Source organism: Callorhinus ursinus, unplaced genomic scaffold (assembly GCF_003265705.2).
Source record: "Callorhinus ursinus isolate GAN/ISIS: 27379988/994484 unplaced genomic scaffold, GSC_fseal_2.0 scaffold4, whole genome shotgun sequence".
NCBI classification, from domain to species: domain Eukaryota; kingdom Metazoa; phylum Chordata; class Mammalia; order Carnivora; family Otariidae; genus Callorhinus; species Callorhinus ursinus.
This window is the reverse complement of record NW_027397066.1, coordinates 83,543,626-83,562,343: the sequence shown is the minus strand read 5'-3', so window position 1 is coordinate 83,562,343 and position 18,718 is coordinate 83,543,626. Positions and strand designations below refer to the sequence as shown.

At 37.5% G+C, this 18,718-nt stretch overlaps 1 protein-coding gene across 4 annotated transcripts in view; it reads right to left on the bottom strand.

Moving 5' to 3' along the window:
* BANK1 (B cell scaffold protein with ankyrin repeats 1) overlaps nt 1-18,718 on the bottom strand; it is a 307,909-nt gene that overhangs the window by 194,806 nt on the left and 94,385 nt on the right. For all 4 annotated transcript variants that reach the window (XM_073892030.1, XM_073892028.1, XM_073892027.1 and 1 more), the window contains exon 4: nt 6,503-6,641. In XM_073892030.1, coding sequence (XP_073748131.1) covers nt 6,503-6,641 — 139 coding nt within the window. The remainder of the gene's footprint in view (nt 1-6,502; nt 6,642-18,718) is intronic.

Sequence of the window (18,718 nt, the reverse complement as noted above, 5' to 3'; positions counted from 1 at the left end):
AAAGGAATTCTACTCAAATTTCACATCTCAAGGTCCAGGCCATTTAAAATTCTTTGTCAACCTGCACTGTCTCTGGGATTTTAAGTGGTCTGTCCTTCCAGATGAGGGACAAACTGAAACAGTTTACAGAAAACATAAACTAAAATGTTTTTGAATAGTCAGAACTACCTTCACTAATTCTTTAAAAATACATATTTCACAAATCCAGTAACTTAAGAGCTGTTTGCTTTCTGTATTTCCATTGTCTGTGATGCTGTGTTCCTTTATCAACCAACTTTAGCTCTTTATCACATGGTAAACCTTACATGAACCCACCTAGTGTTTCCATGGGAACTGAAATCAATATGGTTTCCTTTTGATTAGAACATTATTATTAAATAAATATTGGTGGCTTCAAAACCTTTGTCTTGCCTAAAAATTGATACCAATTTAATATATTTTAAAACTGCCCTCTTCAATTACGATATTTAGAAAAATTTCTTATCAATTGTTGTTATTTTTCTACGCAGGTTAAGCATAATATTTGTCACATCCTAAAGTATTTTTCATGCTCTTTTAATGAAATATGAAATTATAATTTACATTATCCGGAACAGTTTCTTAATTAACAAAGAGATTTTATATCTTTGTGGATATTTTTACATTCCTTTCAACTTTTAATTGGTTGTCCCCACGTTGTATAAAGTACTTTTCTGGCTGAGCTACACGTATCAGAGGAATACCCTCTTCCTTCTGAGTAAACATTTAGTTGATATTTCTTGTTTAAAGACTGCACATGTATTTTTATAACTTTTGGCATAAGCTGAGACTACTGCAAGTTCCTGAGTAACTTCAAATTCCTTTAGCACAAAGCAGTTCCTGTCAGTGACAAACCCGTGGATACCATTAGAAAGGTGTGTTTTTTTTAGAAAATGAAGTAATTATATGAATTTATTAAGCTGAGAGGAAAAAGAAGACAGAAGTAAAGGATATTTTCTCAAATAAAAAGAATCAGGTTAAGCTATGGAAGTGTCTGAGAAGGGAAAGATACCATTTAGAAAAAGAGCATCTTAAGATTTCTTCACTGGTTGGCATAATTGTACTTGAACATAATTTTGTTTTTTTCTGAATTGTTACCAAATTAGAAACAAACATACATTTAAAAAGAGCATTAATACGGCAAAGAGTTGGTTGGGTGGTGAAAAATCTGAGAGGTCTGAACACTGTAAGTAGGTTTCAGAGTATGTGACATGCTGAGAGTATTATCACACACACTTAAAATGACTAAGAGAAACTATCCAAAGAAAGGAAGGAATAATAAGGAATAATGGTTTTATTTTTGTTTTTATTTTATTTTATTTATTTTATTATTAGTTGGTTTTAAGAGGTACCATTTTCTAAAAGAGAATGTTAGTTGCCTATCCCAAAGTTTATTCTCTACCTTTTAGAAACAGAATCCTGATTTTATTTTATTTATTTATTTATTTTTGCTGGGCACATTGCTATCCAACTAAAAGGACTCGATTTTCTGTTCTTCCTTTCAGCTAGACATGAGCTTGGGATTAGGTCCTGATTAATGTGATATCAGCAGAAGAGTCTTACAGAAACCTTCTCAATTTAATGAGGCCTTCTTTATCCCAGTGTTGTGTTGATAAACTGACTCTCCAAAAAGAAAATCAAAAAAGTTCTGATTTATAGTTTTTGCCAATTTCTGTGTTGTGTATACTTCCACCATGGCTGATTTCAAGTAACCAAAGTCAATGGACTGAATTGTGTTCCCTCCATCCCCCAATTCCTATGTTGAAGCCCTAACACCCCCAAGGTGACTGTATTTAGAGATAAGGCTTTTAATGAGATAATTAAAGTTAAATTGAAGTCATAGGGTAGCGCCCTTATCTAACAGGACTGGTATCCTTATAAGAAGAGAAAGAGACACCCCCAGTTCCATGCACTGAGAAAAGGCCATAGGAAGACAGCAAGAAGGTAGCCACCTACAAGCCAAGGAAAGAGGTCTTGCCAGAAACCAATTTTTTTGTCCCTTGATCTTAGGTTTCCAGCCTCCAGAAATGTGAGGAAAATAAATTTCTCTCGTTTAAGCCACCCAGCCTGTGGAATTTTGTTATGGCAGCCAGAGGAGACTAATACACAAGGTAATATCACTGAATATGAAGTAGAGAAGAGATGCATAGAATTGACTTTTGCAATCCAATATGAGATGGTGCTGGAACACCAGTGCTTCATCAGGTTGCTTGAAAATTGGGAGTGATAGTAAGGGTCTTAGAAGCCATATTACTCCATGATGATTATGGCTATACCCTAGGGATTATGGAATGGTTAGCAGAAATAAGTCTGCTCTGGGACAATATTGTGAAGCTGCCATACCAGCCCTCAATACCAGCCAGATTTAGTACATGAAGTTCTGGGTATCACCCAAGAGAATATTTACAGAGAGCAAACCCCATTTTGAGTAACACGGCTGATTAAATCATGAGCCAGATGATCAGAAATCAAATCACATGAGCAATTTTTCTACACCAGAAAGAGACTGGAAGGATGGAGGCCATCGTTTAAACTTGATACATCCATAATAGGGAAGGATCCCTGGTATGTTTCCACTTTAGTTTTAGATCCCTCCATCTTAATTTGGTATTCAAAGAAGTACAGAAAAATTTTTTTAGAGACTTAAATCTGTATAGACTCTTACTAGTGTGGGATACTAATTGAGATCTTTCCTGCCCCTGGAAATCACCAATGAGTTCAGGGATTATATATGAGATAACATGGAATTAGGAGTTCTGTTGAACATGATTCCTCAAGGGTGAAGGGGGATGAACAAATTTGGTGGCTTTTATATCAAGAGATATAAGCAAAGGACTGGGAGAAAAGAGGGTGTAATATGAGGACTACAATACTCAGAAAGATGATCCCCCCAATTTTTAAATGGATTAATATACCTTATCCAGAAGCTGAGGGTGAGGTATTCCAGAAAAGCCACTCCTTATGTTTAAAGGAATTGCTAGAGGGAGAGATTAACACTTTATTCCTCAGCTGGATATTTGTTTAAGTGTTGTCTTGTAACTTATTTCCTTTATCTCCAAATGTCTATAAATATTTGAAATGTAATTAGAGAAGTTATTTTATCAACAAGGAAGTTGAGACACGATTGGGACTTGTTTAAAGTTACCCAGTAAATGGCTCAAAACACAATAAAAACAACGCTTTTGGCCACTAGTTAATTGTTTCTTTGGCTACACTAAAGATTCTGGACAAATCACTAGCCTTTAAAGAGCATGCTGGACACTCTCTTATTCCATAATTGGTGTAGAGAAAAAGGAACTCTATTGTACTGTGCTATTCAGTGCTGTTCAGTGAAACTTTCCAAGAGGAATGGATATGTTCTAACGAAGCACTTGAAATATGGTTAGTGCAACTGAGGGAATTAATTTTAAATTTCATTTAATCATAATAAAGCTTAAGTAACTAGTGGTGGCTAGTGGTCAACATATTGGTCAGTGTAGCTACAAAACATAGTTCTCCACCTATGGTTTGTGACCCACTAACACAACATGGTATCAGTTTAGTTGGTTTTGACTAGCATAGAATTTCTATCTCTCTCTCTATATTACCCATATGTTCTTGCATGTTGTTCACTTTTCCATTACAGTCCTTAACATATTAATCAAAGTTTTTTTTAAATTCTCTGTATGATAATTCCAACATCTGTGTCACATCTAATTCTGGCCTGATATTTGCTTTATTTCTTTAGACTATGTTTTTTCTTGCTTTTTGGCATGTCTTGTAATTTTTTGTTGAAAACCAGACATGTTGTGTCGGGTATAAGAACTGAAGTAGGTAGGCATGTAGTGAGAGAATTTGTAGTAATCTGGCTGAGAAGTGGGCCATATTTCATATCTGCTGTAGGTGCCAGAGGCTTCAAATTCCTCTATTATCCTTGTTTTTGTCTTTCCTTTTGACCTCCTGCTTCCCTAACTACTCCTTTTCAGAAAGATTCTGCATCTTGCAGTATTTCCAACTGTAACCTTCTGCCATTATACTGAGACCCTTTTGTTGTGGTGGTCAGGTTGGGGCGGGGGAAAGCATTCTAATCTTGTGATTAAATCTTGGTCTTCAAGTGGGCTGGTATCTCTAGGCTGTCACATTCACCAGTGTTTCTCCTGTGACATCGCTTTCCTCCTAACCCTAAGTGAGACAGAAAAGCTAGAGGGGGCTACAATGGGATAGATGCCCTTCCCCAGCTGGGATAAGGCATTCTTAAAGTGGTTTCCCCTGGAGAGTAAACTACTGCTATGGAGAGTATACAGGGAGTATTTCACCATGATTGTTCTTCCTCTAACCTCTAGAAGATCTTCCTCAGATCTTCACTATGTGAACCTGGTAGGGTTCCTGGAGGTGAATCCCACAAAATCATGGATGCTCTCAGGAGTTTCTTACTCTTGAGCTAGTCCACACTCTACCCCCTGCAATTCATCAAAATTACCATTTAGGTGTGCCTACCACTTTATGGCTCCAGTGACTTCTGCTCCAGCCAAGCAGATCTTGGATGTCACTCTCTTGATTACTTTCCTCTCAAGATTTTGAGATGGTGGTTTGCCCTGCAACCTTAGTTCTCTGAGGAGTTCAAGAAAAGTCATTGATTTTCAGTTTGTTTAGCTTTTTCTTGTAGTAGGAATAGGAGTGACAGCTTCCAAGTTCTTCACATATCAAGGCTAAAACTGTTACTCTAATGACTACTTTTGCTTTAATTATATATTTCTGAGTATGTACTGAGTTATGATGTAAAATGTAGTTCTTGCTAGGGTTAAAAAAATGTTAACAAACAGTAGCATGAGGCAGAAAAAAATAAGACTCTGGGGCCATTTCTGCTGAGGCATGTCCCATTCATTTTCCCATACACATTCATGGAACCATCCTATATACTGTTACATTTGGTAAGAAAATTTCTCACTAATTTCCAGAACATACTAATTGCAAATAAGAGTTGGAGAGGTTAAATAGCATAACTGGTAAATATTGGTTTATTTGTTTTTTACTACAAATTTGCTGTTCAACCACATAGACAGTATATGGCCTGGCCTATATACTGGCCATACTATACAAAATATGTATATCTTGAAAGGTATAGACTATTAGTTTTCTGCTTTTCTGAAAAAAATGTGCATTTTGACATAATTTGTTCTTTGTATTGCTCTTAGCTACTAGGTAAACTGAACACATAATCTTAATGCAAATAATTTTATTTGACACTTTGATTTGCTATTTGGGAAATATTATCTAAGTACTTATAAATTTGCAATATTGATTTTTCTGTAGCAATTTTAGTCTAACTAGATTTAGTTTAAACTTGAAAACTAATTAGTTAGAAATTAATGTGCATTAAATCATTTTAAAATATGGCATAAATAGGGGGCTTTGGAAGAGAAAGAAAAGACACAAAGTTCTTTCTCATCTCACTTCTACATATCTTTGTCCAATACAGGGACCAGTGTCTGAAATGTTTATAAATGTTTGGTGTACAGTCCTTCCTTTTCTATAGTTCAACTCTGAACTAACCTGTGTAAGGAAATCCATAGAGGAGATGCGTGCTTTTCATAACACAATAGAAATGTTTGTAAGTGTTCTATAAAAGGGCTTCATAATAGCTACATTCCAAGAGGAAAAAAAAAAGTTCAGGATGCATTTGACATAGTATTTAATTTTAAATGTTTTTACTACATTTCTAGATTCATAATAAGATTGTGTACTTTTTATTGCAAAATATTTTATAAATTTCACATTTGTCAAGTTTTATAAGGTAATTTTATTCTTTGATTGTAAAATGATATCATAAATTCAAAAACCCAGTAGTCCTACATTTATATCAAAACATCAGAAATTAACATAGTAGATTTGATTTTAAATAAAATTCTTGTGTCAGGTGTGGCTATTCCATCTAGAATTTTAAACCTGATACAATTTATAATGCTGCAAGCAAAGGTGGATAATAAAATGGTTAACCTCATAAATTAAATAAGGAAAAGAGGGAAGATTGTGTAGAGAAATGGTACCATGATGATAAATAGTGAAAAAGAATCATGCTTTCCAAAGAATCCAAAAATATATTCACGGGCATGGCAAAAAAAAAAAAAAAAAGGAAAGGAAAAAGGTCATGAATGAAAGTCCAAATGTTCATTAATCCTATTACAATAAAACAAATAGTTTTAGTTCCACACTGAATCACTGACATATATTAAAATGCTCTCTGCTGAGGTACTTAAAACGATGTGATATTGTGGATGGTAATTTCACCACATGGTGCACAAGCTAATTTCTCATAATTTACACTTTCATACTTTTGGGAATCCAGATTACTAACAACCACCTTGGGTATGTGAAAGCTACACACAGGAAGCACCTGCAGAACAATATTAGTTTCCGAAAGGAAGTGAAACCATTTATCATAAATTTATTGAAAGAAACTCAGGATGATGTTTTATATTTATTAATGCATAAAAAAGTTTCTTACCTAAAGCTTTCATCCGCCAGACTGTCTTATTCCAACAGGTTGGCTGTGTCCTAACACATTTACTATTTGATGTAAATTCAACCTCCACAGTATCACCAATGACTTCATCTCTCAAAATAATAAATATTTCACCAGGATTCTATAAGATAAAAAATATTACCCAATTAGGGCCTTGAAAAAGTATACATTAACCAAAATACACATTATATTTATTAATGACAAGGTTTGCACATGATAATTATGTCTTCCACCATGTCCATATTTTCAACTATGTTCAGAAATAAAATACATACATGTGATTCTCACTACATTTCAACTTTATCAACTTTGTGTCTTTTTTTCCTCCAACCCCATCTTTGGCAACTGAAAAAACAGTGAGGACACAGTTGCTCCCTTTTCCTCGATTCGTCCCTGTTTGTGAGGCTTCCTATCTCAAGGTAATGAGCATCACTTCACAGACCTCCAGGGAGCTATAATTTGCAACCAAATCCTTTTTTCCCCAAATCCTTTTCCTTCACCTAGAACTTGGTACATGAGAGGGTTGAATAAGTTTAGTTCTAAGATCTCTTAATATTTTAAATATGAGCTTTAATGTCCAATGTTTTAAATGTCCAATAGTTTTAAATCTTACCTAATAGAGATTCTCTATTTGTGATGAGTATCTGTGAAGGTTACTGAGTTGACTAAAGGTTATAAATCTAAACGTTTTAAGATTTTATTGAGGTCAAAAAGCTAAATCTATGTACATAAGGCAAAAAAGGGTGTTTTTTTTTTTAAAGATTTTATTTATTCATTTGTGAGAGAGACAGAAAGAGAAGAAGCAGGGGGGAGAAGCAGAGGCAGAGGGAGAAGCAGACTCCCTGCTGAGCAAGGAGCGCAATGAGGGACTCAAACCCAGGACCCTGGGACCATGACCTGAGCCGAAGGCAGACGCTTAACCATCTGAGCCACCCAGGCGCCCGCAAAAAAGGGTTATTGAAAACACTTTTGGAAAAAAAAAATCCAGAAAAAATAATTAGGCATAAAAAGATTGACATTGGGGGGAGGAGCAAGATGGTGGAGGAGTAGGAGATGTGGATTTCGTCTGGTCTCAGGAATTCAGCTGGATAGGGATCAAACTATTCAGAACACCTATGAACTCAAAAGGAGAGCAAAGAAAAGAATAGCAACAACTCTCTGAACAGAAAAGCGACCACTTTTTGGAAGGTAGGACGTGCGGAGAAGTGAATCTGAGGCATTTTTGGGAGGATAGATGGCCGGGGAGGGGGCCTCCATCCGTTGCTTCTGCCAAGTGATAGAGCAGCAGAGCACAAAATCGGAACTTTTAGAAGTTGGCTCAGCTGAGGGACGGCACTCCAGTGGCTAAGTGGGGGGTGGAACCCTCGCGGGACAGTGTGGTCTCAGGACCCTCGGGGTCACAGAAAGACTGGGGGTGCCCGAGTGCGGCAGAGCTCCCAGGTATCGGAGCGGGGAAGCCGGCTACAGAGACATTGCTGAGGAGTGGGCTTGCAGCTCTGGGTTGCCATAAACGGTGATCCGCGGCACAGTCGGGCCACTGCTCCTCTAGCAGGGACCCAACAAGCGGCAGATCCGGGGAGACTCCCCTTCCTCACCCAGGAGGAGTGGTGCGGGAGTGCACCACACGGATCTGCTGGGTTTGGAGACTACAGACGGGGTCATGAGCCAGAGATAGAAATGCTCGGTCACAGGCTGGGTGAGCACGGGAGTGCAGCCGGAGACCAGGGAGATGGGAGTGATTGACTGCTTTTCCCTGGGGGTGCACTAAGGAGTGGGGCCCCTGAGTTCTTGGCTCTTCCAGGGCAGAGACTGGGAGGCTGCCATTTTCACTCTCGACCTCCAACGCTGTATGGAAAGTTTGCAGGGAACAAAAGCTCCCAAGAGCAAACCCGAGCAGATTACTTAGCCCAACCCTTCGGCAAGGACAGGGCAATTCTGCCTCTGGCAAAGACATTTGGGAACCACGGCAACAGGCCCTTTCCCCAGAAGATCAGCAAGAACAGCCAGCCAGAACCAAGTTTACCGATCAATGAGAATGGAAGACTCCAGCGCTAGAGGAATACTGCACATAGAATTCATGGCTTTTTTCCCACGATTCTTTAGTCTTTCAAAGTTAATTTTTTTAACTGTCTTTTTTTTTAATTTTTAAAATTTTTTCTTTTTCCCTTTTTCAACCAACATCTCAATCAATCCCTTTAAAAAAAACTCTTTTATTTTTTATTTTTAGAGTCATATTCTATCCCCTCATAGTAGTTACCCTTATTTTTGGTGTGTGTGTATATATATATATATATATATATATATATATATATATGTTGTTCTCTCTGTAAAATTTTGAGATACAGTTTCTTCTAACAGATCAAAATATACCCTAAATCTCTAGTGTATGGCTTTATTCTAGTCTCCTGCCTAATCACATTCTCTCCCCCCCACTTTTTTTTTAAAACCTCTTCTTTCTTTTTTCAACCAACTTCTTATCTTATCGATTCCTTTTATAAAATCTTTTATAATTTTCATCTTTACAGTCGTATTCCAACCCTTCATCATATTAACCCTTATTTTTGTACGTATATAAGTTTTCCTTTCTTTAAAATTTTGAGAGGCACTTTTTTTTAACAGACCAAAATATGCCCCAAATCTAGTGTGTGGCACTGATCTATGCACCAGCCTGATCATATTTGATCATATTCTGTTTTTGTTTGTTTTTATCTTTTTCTTTTTCTTTTTTTTTGTTCTTTTTTCTTTCTTTCCTTTTCTTTTCCACTGGTTTCAGGTCTTTTCTGAATTGTTTAGTGTATATTTTCTGGGGACGTTGTTAACCTGTTAGCATTTTGTTCTCTTATTCATCTTTTCTCCTCTGGACAAAATGACAAGATGGAAAAAAAACACCTCAACAAAAAGAACAAGAGGCAGTACCGACTGCGAGGGACCTAATCAATATGGACAATAACACAATGTCAGAACTAGAGTTCAGAATGATGATTTTAAAGATACTAGCTGGACTTGAAAAAAGCATGGAAGTTATTAGAGAAACCTTTCTGGAGAAATAAAAGAACTAAAATCTAAACAAGTCAAAATCAAAAAGGCTATTAATGAGGTGCAATAAAAAAAGGAGACTCTAACTGCTAGGATAAATGAGGCAGAAGAGAGAATTAGTGATATAGAAGACCAAATGATGGAAAATAAAGAGGCTGAGAAAAAGAGAGATAAACAACTACTGGATCATGAGGGCAGAATTGAGAGATAACTGATACCATAAGACGAAACAACATTAGAATAATTGAGATCCCAGAAGAAGAAGAAAGAGAGAGGGGGCAGAAGGTATCCTGGAAAAAATTATAGCAGAAAACTTCCCTAATTTGGGGAAGGAAACAGACATCAAAATCCAGGAGGCACAGAGAACCCCTCTCAAAATCAATAAAATTAGGCCAACATCCGACCTCTAACAGTAAAACTTAGGAGTCTCAGAGACAAAGAAAAAATCCTGAAAGCAGCTAAGGAAAAGAGATATGTAACCTATAATGGTAGAAACATTAGATTGGCAACAGACCTATCCACAGAGACCTGGCAGGCCAGAAAGGACTGGCATGATATATTCAGAGCACTAAATGAGAAAAATATGCAACAAAGAATACTATATCCAGCTAGGCTATCATGAAAATAGAAGGAGAGATAAAAAGCTTCCAGGACAAACAAAAACTAAAGGAATTTGCAAACACGAAACCAGCCCTACAAGAAATATTGAAAGGGGTCCTCTAAGCAAAGATAGAGCCTAAAAGCAACATAGACCAGAAAGGAAAACAGACAACATACAGTAACAGTCACCTTATAGACAATACAATGGCACTAAATTCATATCTTTCAATAGTTACCTTGAATGTAAATGGGCTAAATGCCCCAATCAAAAGACACGGGGTATCAGATTGAATAAAAAAACAAGACCCATTGATATGCTGTCTGTAAGAAACCAATTTTAGACCCAAAGACACCCCAGATTGAAAGTGAGGGGGTGGAAAACCATTTACCATGCTAATGGACATCAAAAGAATGCTGAGGTGGCAATCCTTACATCAGACAAATTAGATTTTAAACCAAAGACTTTAATAAGAGATGAGGAAGGACACTATATCCTACTTAAAGGGTCTATCCAACAAGAAGATCTAACAATTGTAAATATCTATGCCCCTAACATGGGAGCAGCCAATTATATAAGCCAATTAATAACAAAAGCAAAGAAACACATCGATACAATACAAAAATAGTGGGGGACTTTAACATCCCCCTCACTGAAATGGACAGATCATCTAAGCAAAAGATCAACAAGGAAATAAAGACTTTAAATGACACACTGGACCAAATGGACTTCACAGATATATTCAGAACATTCCATCCCAAAGCAACAGAATACACATTCTTCTCTAGTGCCCATGGAACATTCTCCAGAATAGATCACATCCTAGGTCACAAATCAGGTCTCAACTGGTACCAAAAGATTGGGATTATTCCCTGCATATTTTCAGACCACAATGCTTTGAAACTAGAACTCAATCACAAGAGGAAAGTCGGAAAGAACTCAAAGACATGGAGGCTAAAGAGCATCCTATTAAAGAGTGAATGGGTTGACCAGGTAATTAAAGAAGAATTTTAAAAATTCATGGAAAGAAATGAAAATGAAAACACAACTGTTGAAAATCTTTGGGATACAGTAAAGGTAGTCCTAAGAGGAAAGTATATAGCAATACAAGCCTTTCTCAAGAAATAAGAAAGATCTCAAATACAAAACCTAACCCTACACCTGGATTAGGAGCTGGAGAAAGAACAGCAAATAAAGCCTAAACCCAGTAGGATAAGAGAAATAATAAAGATCAGAGCAGAAATCAATGAAATAGAAACCAAAAGAAAAGTAGAACAGATCAACAAAACTAGGAGCTGGTTCTTTGAAATAATTAACAAGAGCGATAAACCCCTGGCCAGACTTATCTAAAGAAAAGAGAAAGGACCCAAATCAACAAAATCATGAATGAAAGAGGAGAGATCACAACCAACACCAAAGAAATACAAACAATTATAAGAACACACAAATACAATGGAACAAAATAGTTGAAAGACCTAAATGTGAGACAGGAGTCCATCAAAATCCTAAAGGAGATCACAGGCAGCATTATAAGCAATTATATGTCAGCACATTAGATAACCTGGAAGAAATGAATGCATTCCTAGAGATGTATCAACTACCAAAACTGAACCAGGAAGAAACAGAAAACCTGAACAGACCTATAACTACTAAGGAAATTGAAGCAGTCGTCAAAAATCTCCCAACAAACAAAAGCCCAGGGCCAGATGGCTTCCCAAGGGAATTCTACCAAACATTTAAAGAAGAATTAATACCTATTCTTCTGAAACTGTTCCAAAAATTAGAAATGGAAGGAAAACTTCCAAACCTGTTTTATGAGGCCAGCATTACCTTGATCCCAAAATCAGACAAAGACCCCATCAGAAAGGAGAATTACAGGCCAATATCCTTGATGAACATGGATGCAAAAATTCTCATCAAATACTAGCCAATAGGATCCAACAGTACATTAAAAGGATTATTCACCATGACCAAGTGGAATTTATCCTTGGGCTGCAAGGTTGGTTCAACATCTGCTAATCAATCAATGTGATACAATACATTAATAAAAGAAAGAACAATAATCATATGATCCTCTCAGTAGGTGCAGAAAAAGCATTTGACAAAGTACAGCATCCTTTCTTGATCAAAACTCTTCAGAGTATAGGGATAGAGGGTACATACCTCAATATCATAAAAGCCATCTATGAAAACCCACAGCAAATATCATTCTCAATGGGGAAAACTGAGCGCTTTCCCTCTAAGGTCAGGAACACGGCAGGGATGTCCACTATCACCACTGCTATTCAATATAGTTCTAGAAGTCCTAGCCACAGCAATCAGACAACAAAAAGAAATCAAAGGCATCCAGATTGGCAAAGAACTCAAACTCTTACTCTTTGCAGATGATATGATACTTTACGTGGAAAACCCAAAAGACTCCACCCCAAAACTCCTAGAACTCATACAGGAATTCAGTAAAGTGGCAGGATATAAAATCAATGCACGAAATCAGTGGCATTCTTATACACCAACAAGACAGAAGAAAGAGAAATTAAGGAGTTGATCCCATTTACAATTGCACCCAAAACCATAAGATACCTAGGAATAAATCTAACCAAAGAGGCAAAGAATCTGTCCTCAGAAAACTATAAAATACTCATGAAAAAAATTGAGGAAGACACAAAGAAATGGAAAAACGTTCCATGCTCATGGATTGGAAGAACAAATATTGTGAAGATGTCAATGCTACCTAGAGCAATCTACACATTCAATGCAAACCCTATCAAAATACCATCAAGTTTTTTCAAAGAAATGGAACAAATCATCCTAAAATTTGTATGCAACCAGAAAAGACCCCCAAGAGCCAGAGGAATGTCGAAAAAGAAAAGCAAAGCTGGCGGCATCACAATTCCGGACTTCCAGCTCTATTACAAAGCTGTCATCATTAAGACAGTATGGTACTGGCACCAAAACAGACACATAGATCATTGGAACGGAATAGAGAGCCCAGAAATGGACCCTCAACTCTATGGTCAACTCATCTTTGACAAAGCAGGACAGAATGTACAATGGAAAAAAGACAGTCTCTTCAACCAATGGTGTTGGGAAAATTGGACAGCCACATGCAGAAGAATGAAACTGGACCATTTCCTTATACCATACACAAAAATAGACTCAAAATAGTTGAAAGACCTAAATGTGAGACAGGAGTCCATCTAAATCCTAAAGGAGATCACAGGCAGCAACCACTTCGACCTCAGTTGCAGCAACTTCTTCCTAGAAACATCGCCAAAGGCAAGGGAAGCAAGGGCAAAAATGAACTATTGGGACTTCATCAAGGTAGAAAGCTTTTGCACAGGAAAAGAAACAGTCAACAAAACCAAAAGACAACAGACAGAATGGGAGAAGATATTTTCAAATGACATATCAGATAAAGGGCTAGTATCCAAAATCTATAAAGAACTTCTTAAACTCAACACCCAAAGAACAAATGATCCAATCAAGAAATGGGCAGAAGACGTGAACAGACATTTTTCCAAGGAAGACATCCAAATGGCCAACAGACACATGAAAAAGTGCTCAACATTGCTCGGCGTCAGGGAAATCCAAATCAAAACCTTAATGAGATATCACCTCACACCAGTCAGAATGGTTAAAATTAACAAGTCAGGAAACGACAGATGTTGGTGGGGATGTAGAGAAAGGGGAACCCTCCCACACTGTTGGTGGGAATGCAAGCTGGTGCAGCCACTCTGGAAAACAGTATGGAGGTTCCTCAAAAAGTTGATAATACAGTTACCACATGATCCAGCAATTGCAGCACTGGGTATTTACCCCAAAGATACAAATGTAGGGATCCGAAGGTGTATGTGCACCCCGATGTTTATAGCAGCAATGTCCACAATAGCCAAACTGTGGAAAGAGCCAAGATGTCCATCGACAGATGAATGGATAAAGAATAAGTGGTGTACATATATACAATGGAATATTATGCCGACATCAAAAGAAATGAAATCTTGCCATTGCCATTGCCAACTGCAGGGTGTTATGCTGAGTGAAATAAGTCCATCAGAGAAAGACATGTATCATATGACCTCACTGATATGATGAATTCTTAATCTCAGGAAACAAACTGAGAGTTGCTGGAGTGGTGGGGGTGGGAGGAATGGGGTGGCTGGGTGATAGGCATTGGGGAGGGTATGTGTTATGGTGAGCGCTGTGAATTGTGCGAGATTGTTGAATCAGAGACCTGTACCTCTGAAACAAATAATACATTATATGTTACAAAAAAAAAAGAAGAAGAAGATAGCAGGAGGGGAAGAATGAAGGGGGGGATTGGAGGGGGAGATGAACCATGAGAGACGATGGACTCTGAAAAACAAACTGAGGGTTCTAGAGCGGAGGGGGTAGGGGGATGGGTTAGCCTGGTGATGGGTATTAAAGAGGGCACGTTCTGCATGGAGCACTGTGTGTTACACACAAACAATGAGTCATGGAACACTGCATCAAAAACTAATTTTGTAATGTTGTGATTAACATAACATAATAATAATAAAAAAGATTGACATTAATACAGAGAAAAAGAAGAAATAAATATTTGTTGAGCATCTATTTTATACTAGGAATTACGTGAAGCACTTTTAATATACAGATATTTCCTTTAATCCTAACCAAAACATACATACACTGAAACCAAAATGCAAGACAATTAGTTCTCTCTTTTAAGAACAGGGTAGCTAATACAGAGAATTACATTCTGAAGATTAATCAGAGCTATCTAAATCAAAATCTGTACTCTACATTGTGCTGTTTAACCCTTCAACGTGACCAAAATGAAATACCATTTTTATGTTTATCTGAGATATCACCTTCCAAATGCTTTCTTCAAAAGCAAACTAATTTCAGTCCCTCACAAAATAAATAGAAACCTCATTTACACACTCTTATAAAACTGGGTTTACCCAAAAGTCATTAACTTCAAAGTTTTCTTATTTAGAAGTTATCTCCTTAAGCATAAACCACCTACAGATAAAACTTGTATTTTTAATGCTCCGTACCGAAGAGTTTCTATGAATATGTTGATGTCACAGAATGGATTCAGCTGACACACCTCAGGAATTTTTCCACCAGAGTCTAGTACTCCCAAATATTTTTCTGAAGGATATTTTAAACTAAATTTCTCCTCATCAATTACACTGCAAATGGAGAAAAGATGCCACTATTCCAGTTAACACATATTCCCACATGTCAAGAATGCCTCGCTGTTTCCTTCCCCATGTCTCACCAAGGCATTGCTTCATGTGACCCCTGAGGTCAGGAATGTGAGCCCCTCCCGTTTCTCACATCTGTCACTTCCTCTTCACAGGACCTCATGTCTAGCTCAGTTTCCTTAGTTCCTTTGTTGCTCACATCTGTCACTTTACTCCAAATCTTCAATGACTTCCCATTGACTTTTGCCCAGACCCCCAAGATCCTCTGCTTCAAAGTTCTTCAGAGCTCTCTTTCATAGGTACACTGTGTCTTGTCTAACTTTGACCTCTCCTCTCCCAAAGTTAGTAAGCTTAAGAAACCTCTCATAATGTTTTATTCACCCAGCTAACCCATTCTCATTCATGAGTGCTCACACAGACTATTAGACATCAGATTCTCTCCTTAATAGAGGGCAGGACTCTACCTTTCAACCATTTCCAAAGAACAGTTTTAAACAAAAGACGATCATACTGACCACCCTAAATGAAGCACTGACATCTTCATTTGTACCCAGGGCCAGCTTCGTGGGCATACAACTTGTGCAGTTGCACAGGCCCTGCACTTAGAAGGCCCTGCACTTGGTTTAACGTTCTGCTGTCACTACCTTAAAGTGCTTACTAATTTGAACAAGGGTCCCTACATTTTCATTTTGCACCAGGCCTGTTTGTACATAATGTTGGTGTACCATTTAGTTCCTACTCTCCCTCCATTTCCTCACACTTATCCTCACCATCAAGGTCTGACTCAGGTTTCACAAGCTCCATAAATCCTCCCTACAAGTTTAGCCTACAATAACTTCCAAAGGAATCATGGAGCATTTCATGCCCATACTCCTCATTTGACCTTTTCTAAGTCATGCCCTCTGCTCTTAATTAGTTTTTCGTGTCTATGTCTTGGCTTCCCAGCTAGATTTTCAACATCCTGAAGTATTTTTTATATTTTCATATCATTGTGGCATCTTGTAAGAATTATGTACATAGGAGACAATCTGTACATATTTTTAAAATTAAGATGGAATAAGTCTGTTAGAATATGGGATTTTGAAATTGAACATGCCCAACTCTACTTCTTACACCCCTCAGGACTCACCACTTCATCTGTTTCCTGCATCTCCAAGGAGGAAGTGGCCTGCTCTAGGAGGGAAGGCCTGCACTGTCCAGCCTTGTCCTTAACTATTATGCACATCTTAATTAAAAATATAATTATATGGGTACATTTAATTCAATAGAGAAAGTACTATGACACTCAAATGATCGTAAATTTGGTTTTATCAGTTATGAAACTATTTTGCTCTCATTCTTTCTGACTCATCTGTTTATCCCTTATTTGGTTCTGAGCATTCAGAGCCAGAAAGAATTCTGATAATCATCACTTCCAAAGTCTACAGTTTTGTGGCATTGGTCACAATTCTTAAGTCCTAAACAAAAGGACTAGAACTTGGTCTATAATATAATATATAGATGATGAAGTTTCTGGTTCTTTAGATTTTAAGGATGCATTACACACAGGCAACAAAGGATTTTTATCCCAGTGGATCATTATGACTTTTGTACACAGACCAAGGGCTCTTTTCATGTATTCATGACTACTTTAATAGGCACTAGTTAACAAGCATAGTTGCATGGGCTTTATTAAGCCAGGATTGTACAGGTTCCTACAGCTGACCTCTATCTGACCCATGACAGCACAGCGAGGATTAGGTTATGCAATAGTTCTAAATTTGGCTGTTAATTCTCACCTTCAGGATTACCTGAAAAGCTTTCAAAACTGCCAATGTCCAGGCCATCACCCAGACTGTTTATATCTGAATCTTTGGGGATAGGATTCAGGCATTATCTTTCTTAAACCTCACCTAATAGTCCCTATGTGCAGCTTAGTTTGATAGCCACTTGGTTAAAGAGAAAAGACATCTTTCGGTCACTGTAAAACCTTCCAACGAACAGGGTAACACTCACAACATAAACATTTTAGGCACTGATACACACAATAATCTTTTGTAGCTTTTCCCGTATCTTTCAATGAAGGCACAGGATCAGATTTTAAATTAAGGTTGGTTACCAAGAACCAGTGTGTGATGTTGGTATGAGAAATAAGTGGTCAGTGTTGTTAGCGTCCGTATATTATATTAAACTGTATCTGGGGCCAAGGAATGAATGGGTCGGAGGTAATCTCTGAGATTCTTGTGGCTTTCCCATGGGTCCTTCAGAATCATACTGCTGCATACAGTCTAAGGGTTTCTTCTAGATTTGTTGACTACATAATCAGGTCTGCACTATGGATTTGGAGACTCACATTACAGTTGTAGCTACAGAGTATGTCAAGGAACAGGTCAAATAAAACAAAGATCTTTTGTAGGGAATATGCCATGTCCTAGGATTTAGATACAAAGACAATTCAATGAAATTAATATAAAATAATATAATAATTTAATATAATTAATATATAATTAATATAGATCCAAATGTTGATAGAGCCCCTTAAAAGGCTTTGCAAATTATACTATAACTTTAAGAATTAAATTTGCTCAAGGAGTCAACGAGTGACTGGGCTGGTTTAAAACCGTTTCAGTCTTATCAGAAAAGCAGCAGTGGGACAATTAACAAAAATAAAGAAATATCAGTTAATCATACTCAAGGAAGTAAGAGATTCTGGGGGGGAGGGAAAAACAGATTGCAATAGACAGATTTCTATCAAAAGGAAGGGAAAATGATAGATTGCAGGCCTGCCTATACAGATAAAACAAGGTATACACTACATCAAAAACTAATGATGTAATGTATGGTGATTAACATAACATAATAAAAAAAAAACAAGATAAAGAAAAGAAGCTCATTCCTACTGCTTCTTAAGATGGTGCTCTTGAAGAGGAAATAGTGAAGCCATTCCTGCGCCTGTGACCAGGGTTGCAGAAAAAACATACAAGGCACGAGGCATCAGAGAGCAACCTACAATACTTCCAACAGGGCCCACTGAGGAAAACATTTAGAGGTTCCCTCTTAAAGCTCCAGGTAAAATCCATAAAAAGGAGCGACTAGATTCACTGCTTACAGATTGTGCAGTCCTAACAAGTGATTCTAGAACAACCGGGAGGATTGCAGAGAAGCCTCTGAAGGGGGGTGCTGAATTCTTGATGCCATTATTAGGTGAGTTGAAGGTAACTTATTACTGTGAGGGCCATAAATATATCTCCTATCCTCGGAGACACGATTTAACCTTGGTACTACTGACATTTTTTGGAAGAAGTCATAGTTGTGGGGACTACTCTAGTATTACAGGACGTTTAATGGTAACTGTAACTTCTACCCACTAGATGCCAGTAGCAATCCCCCAGT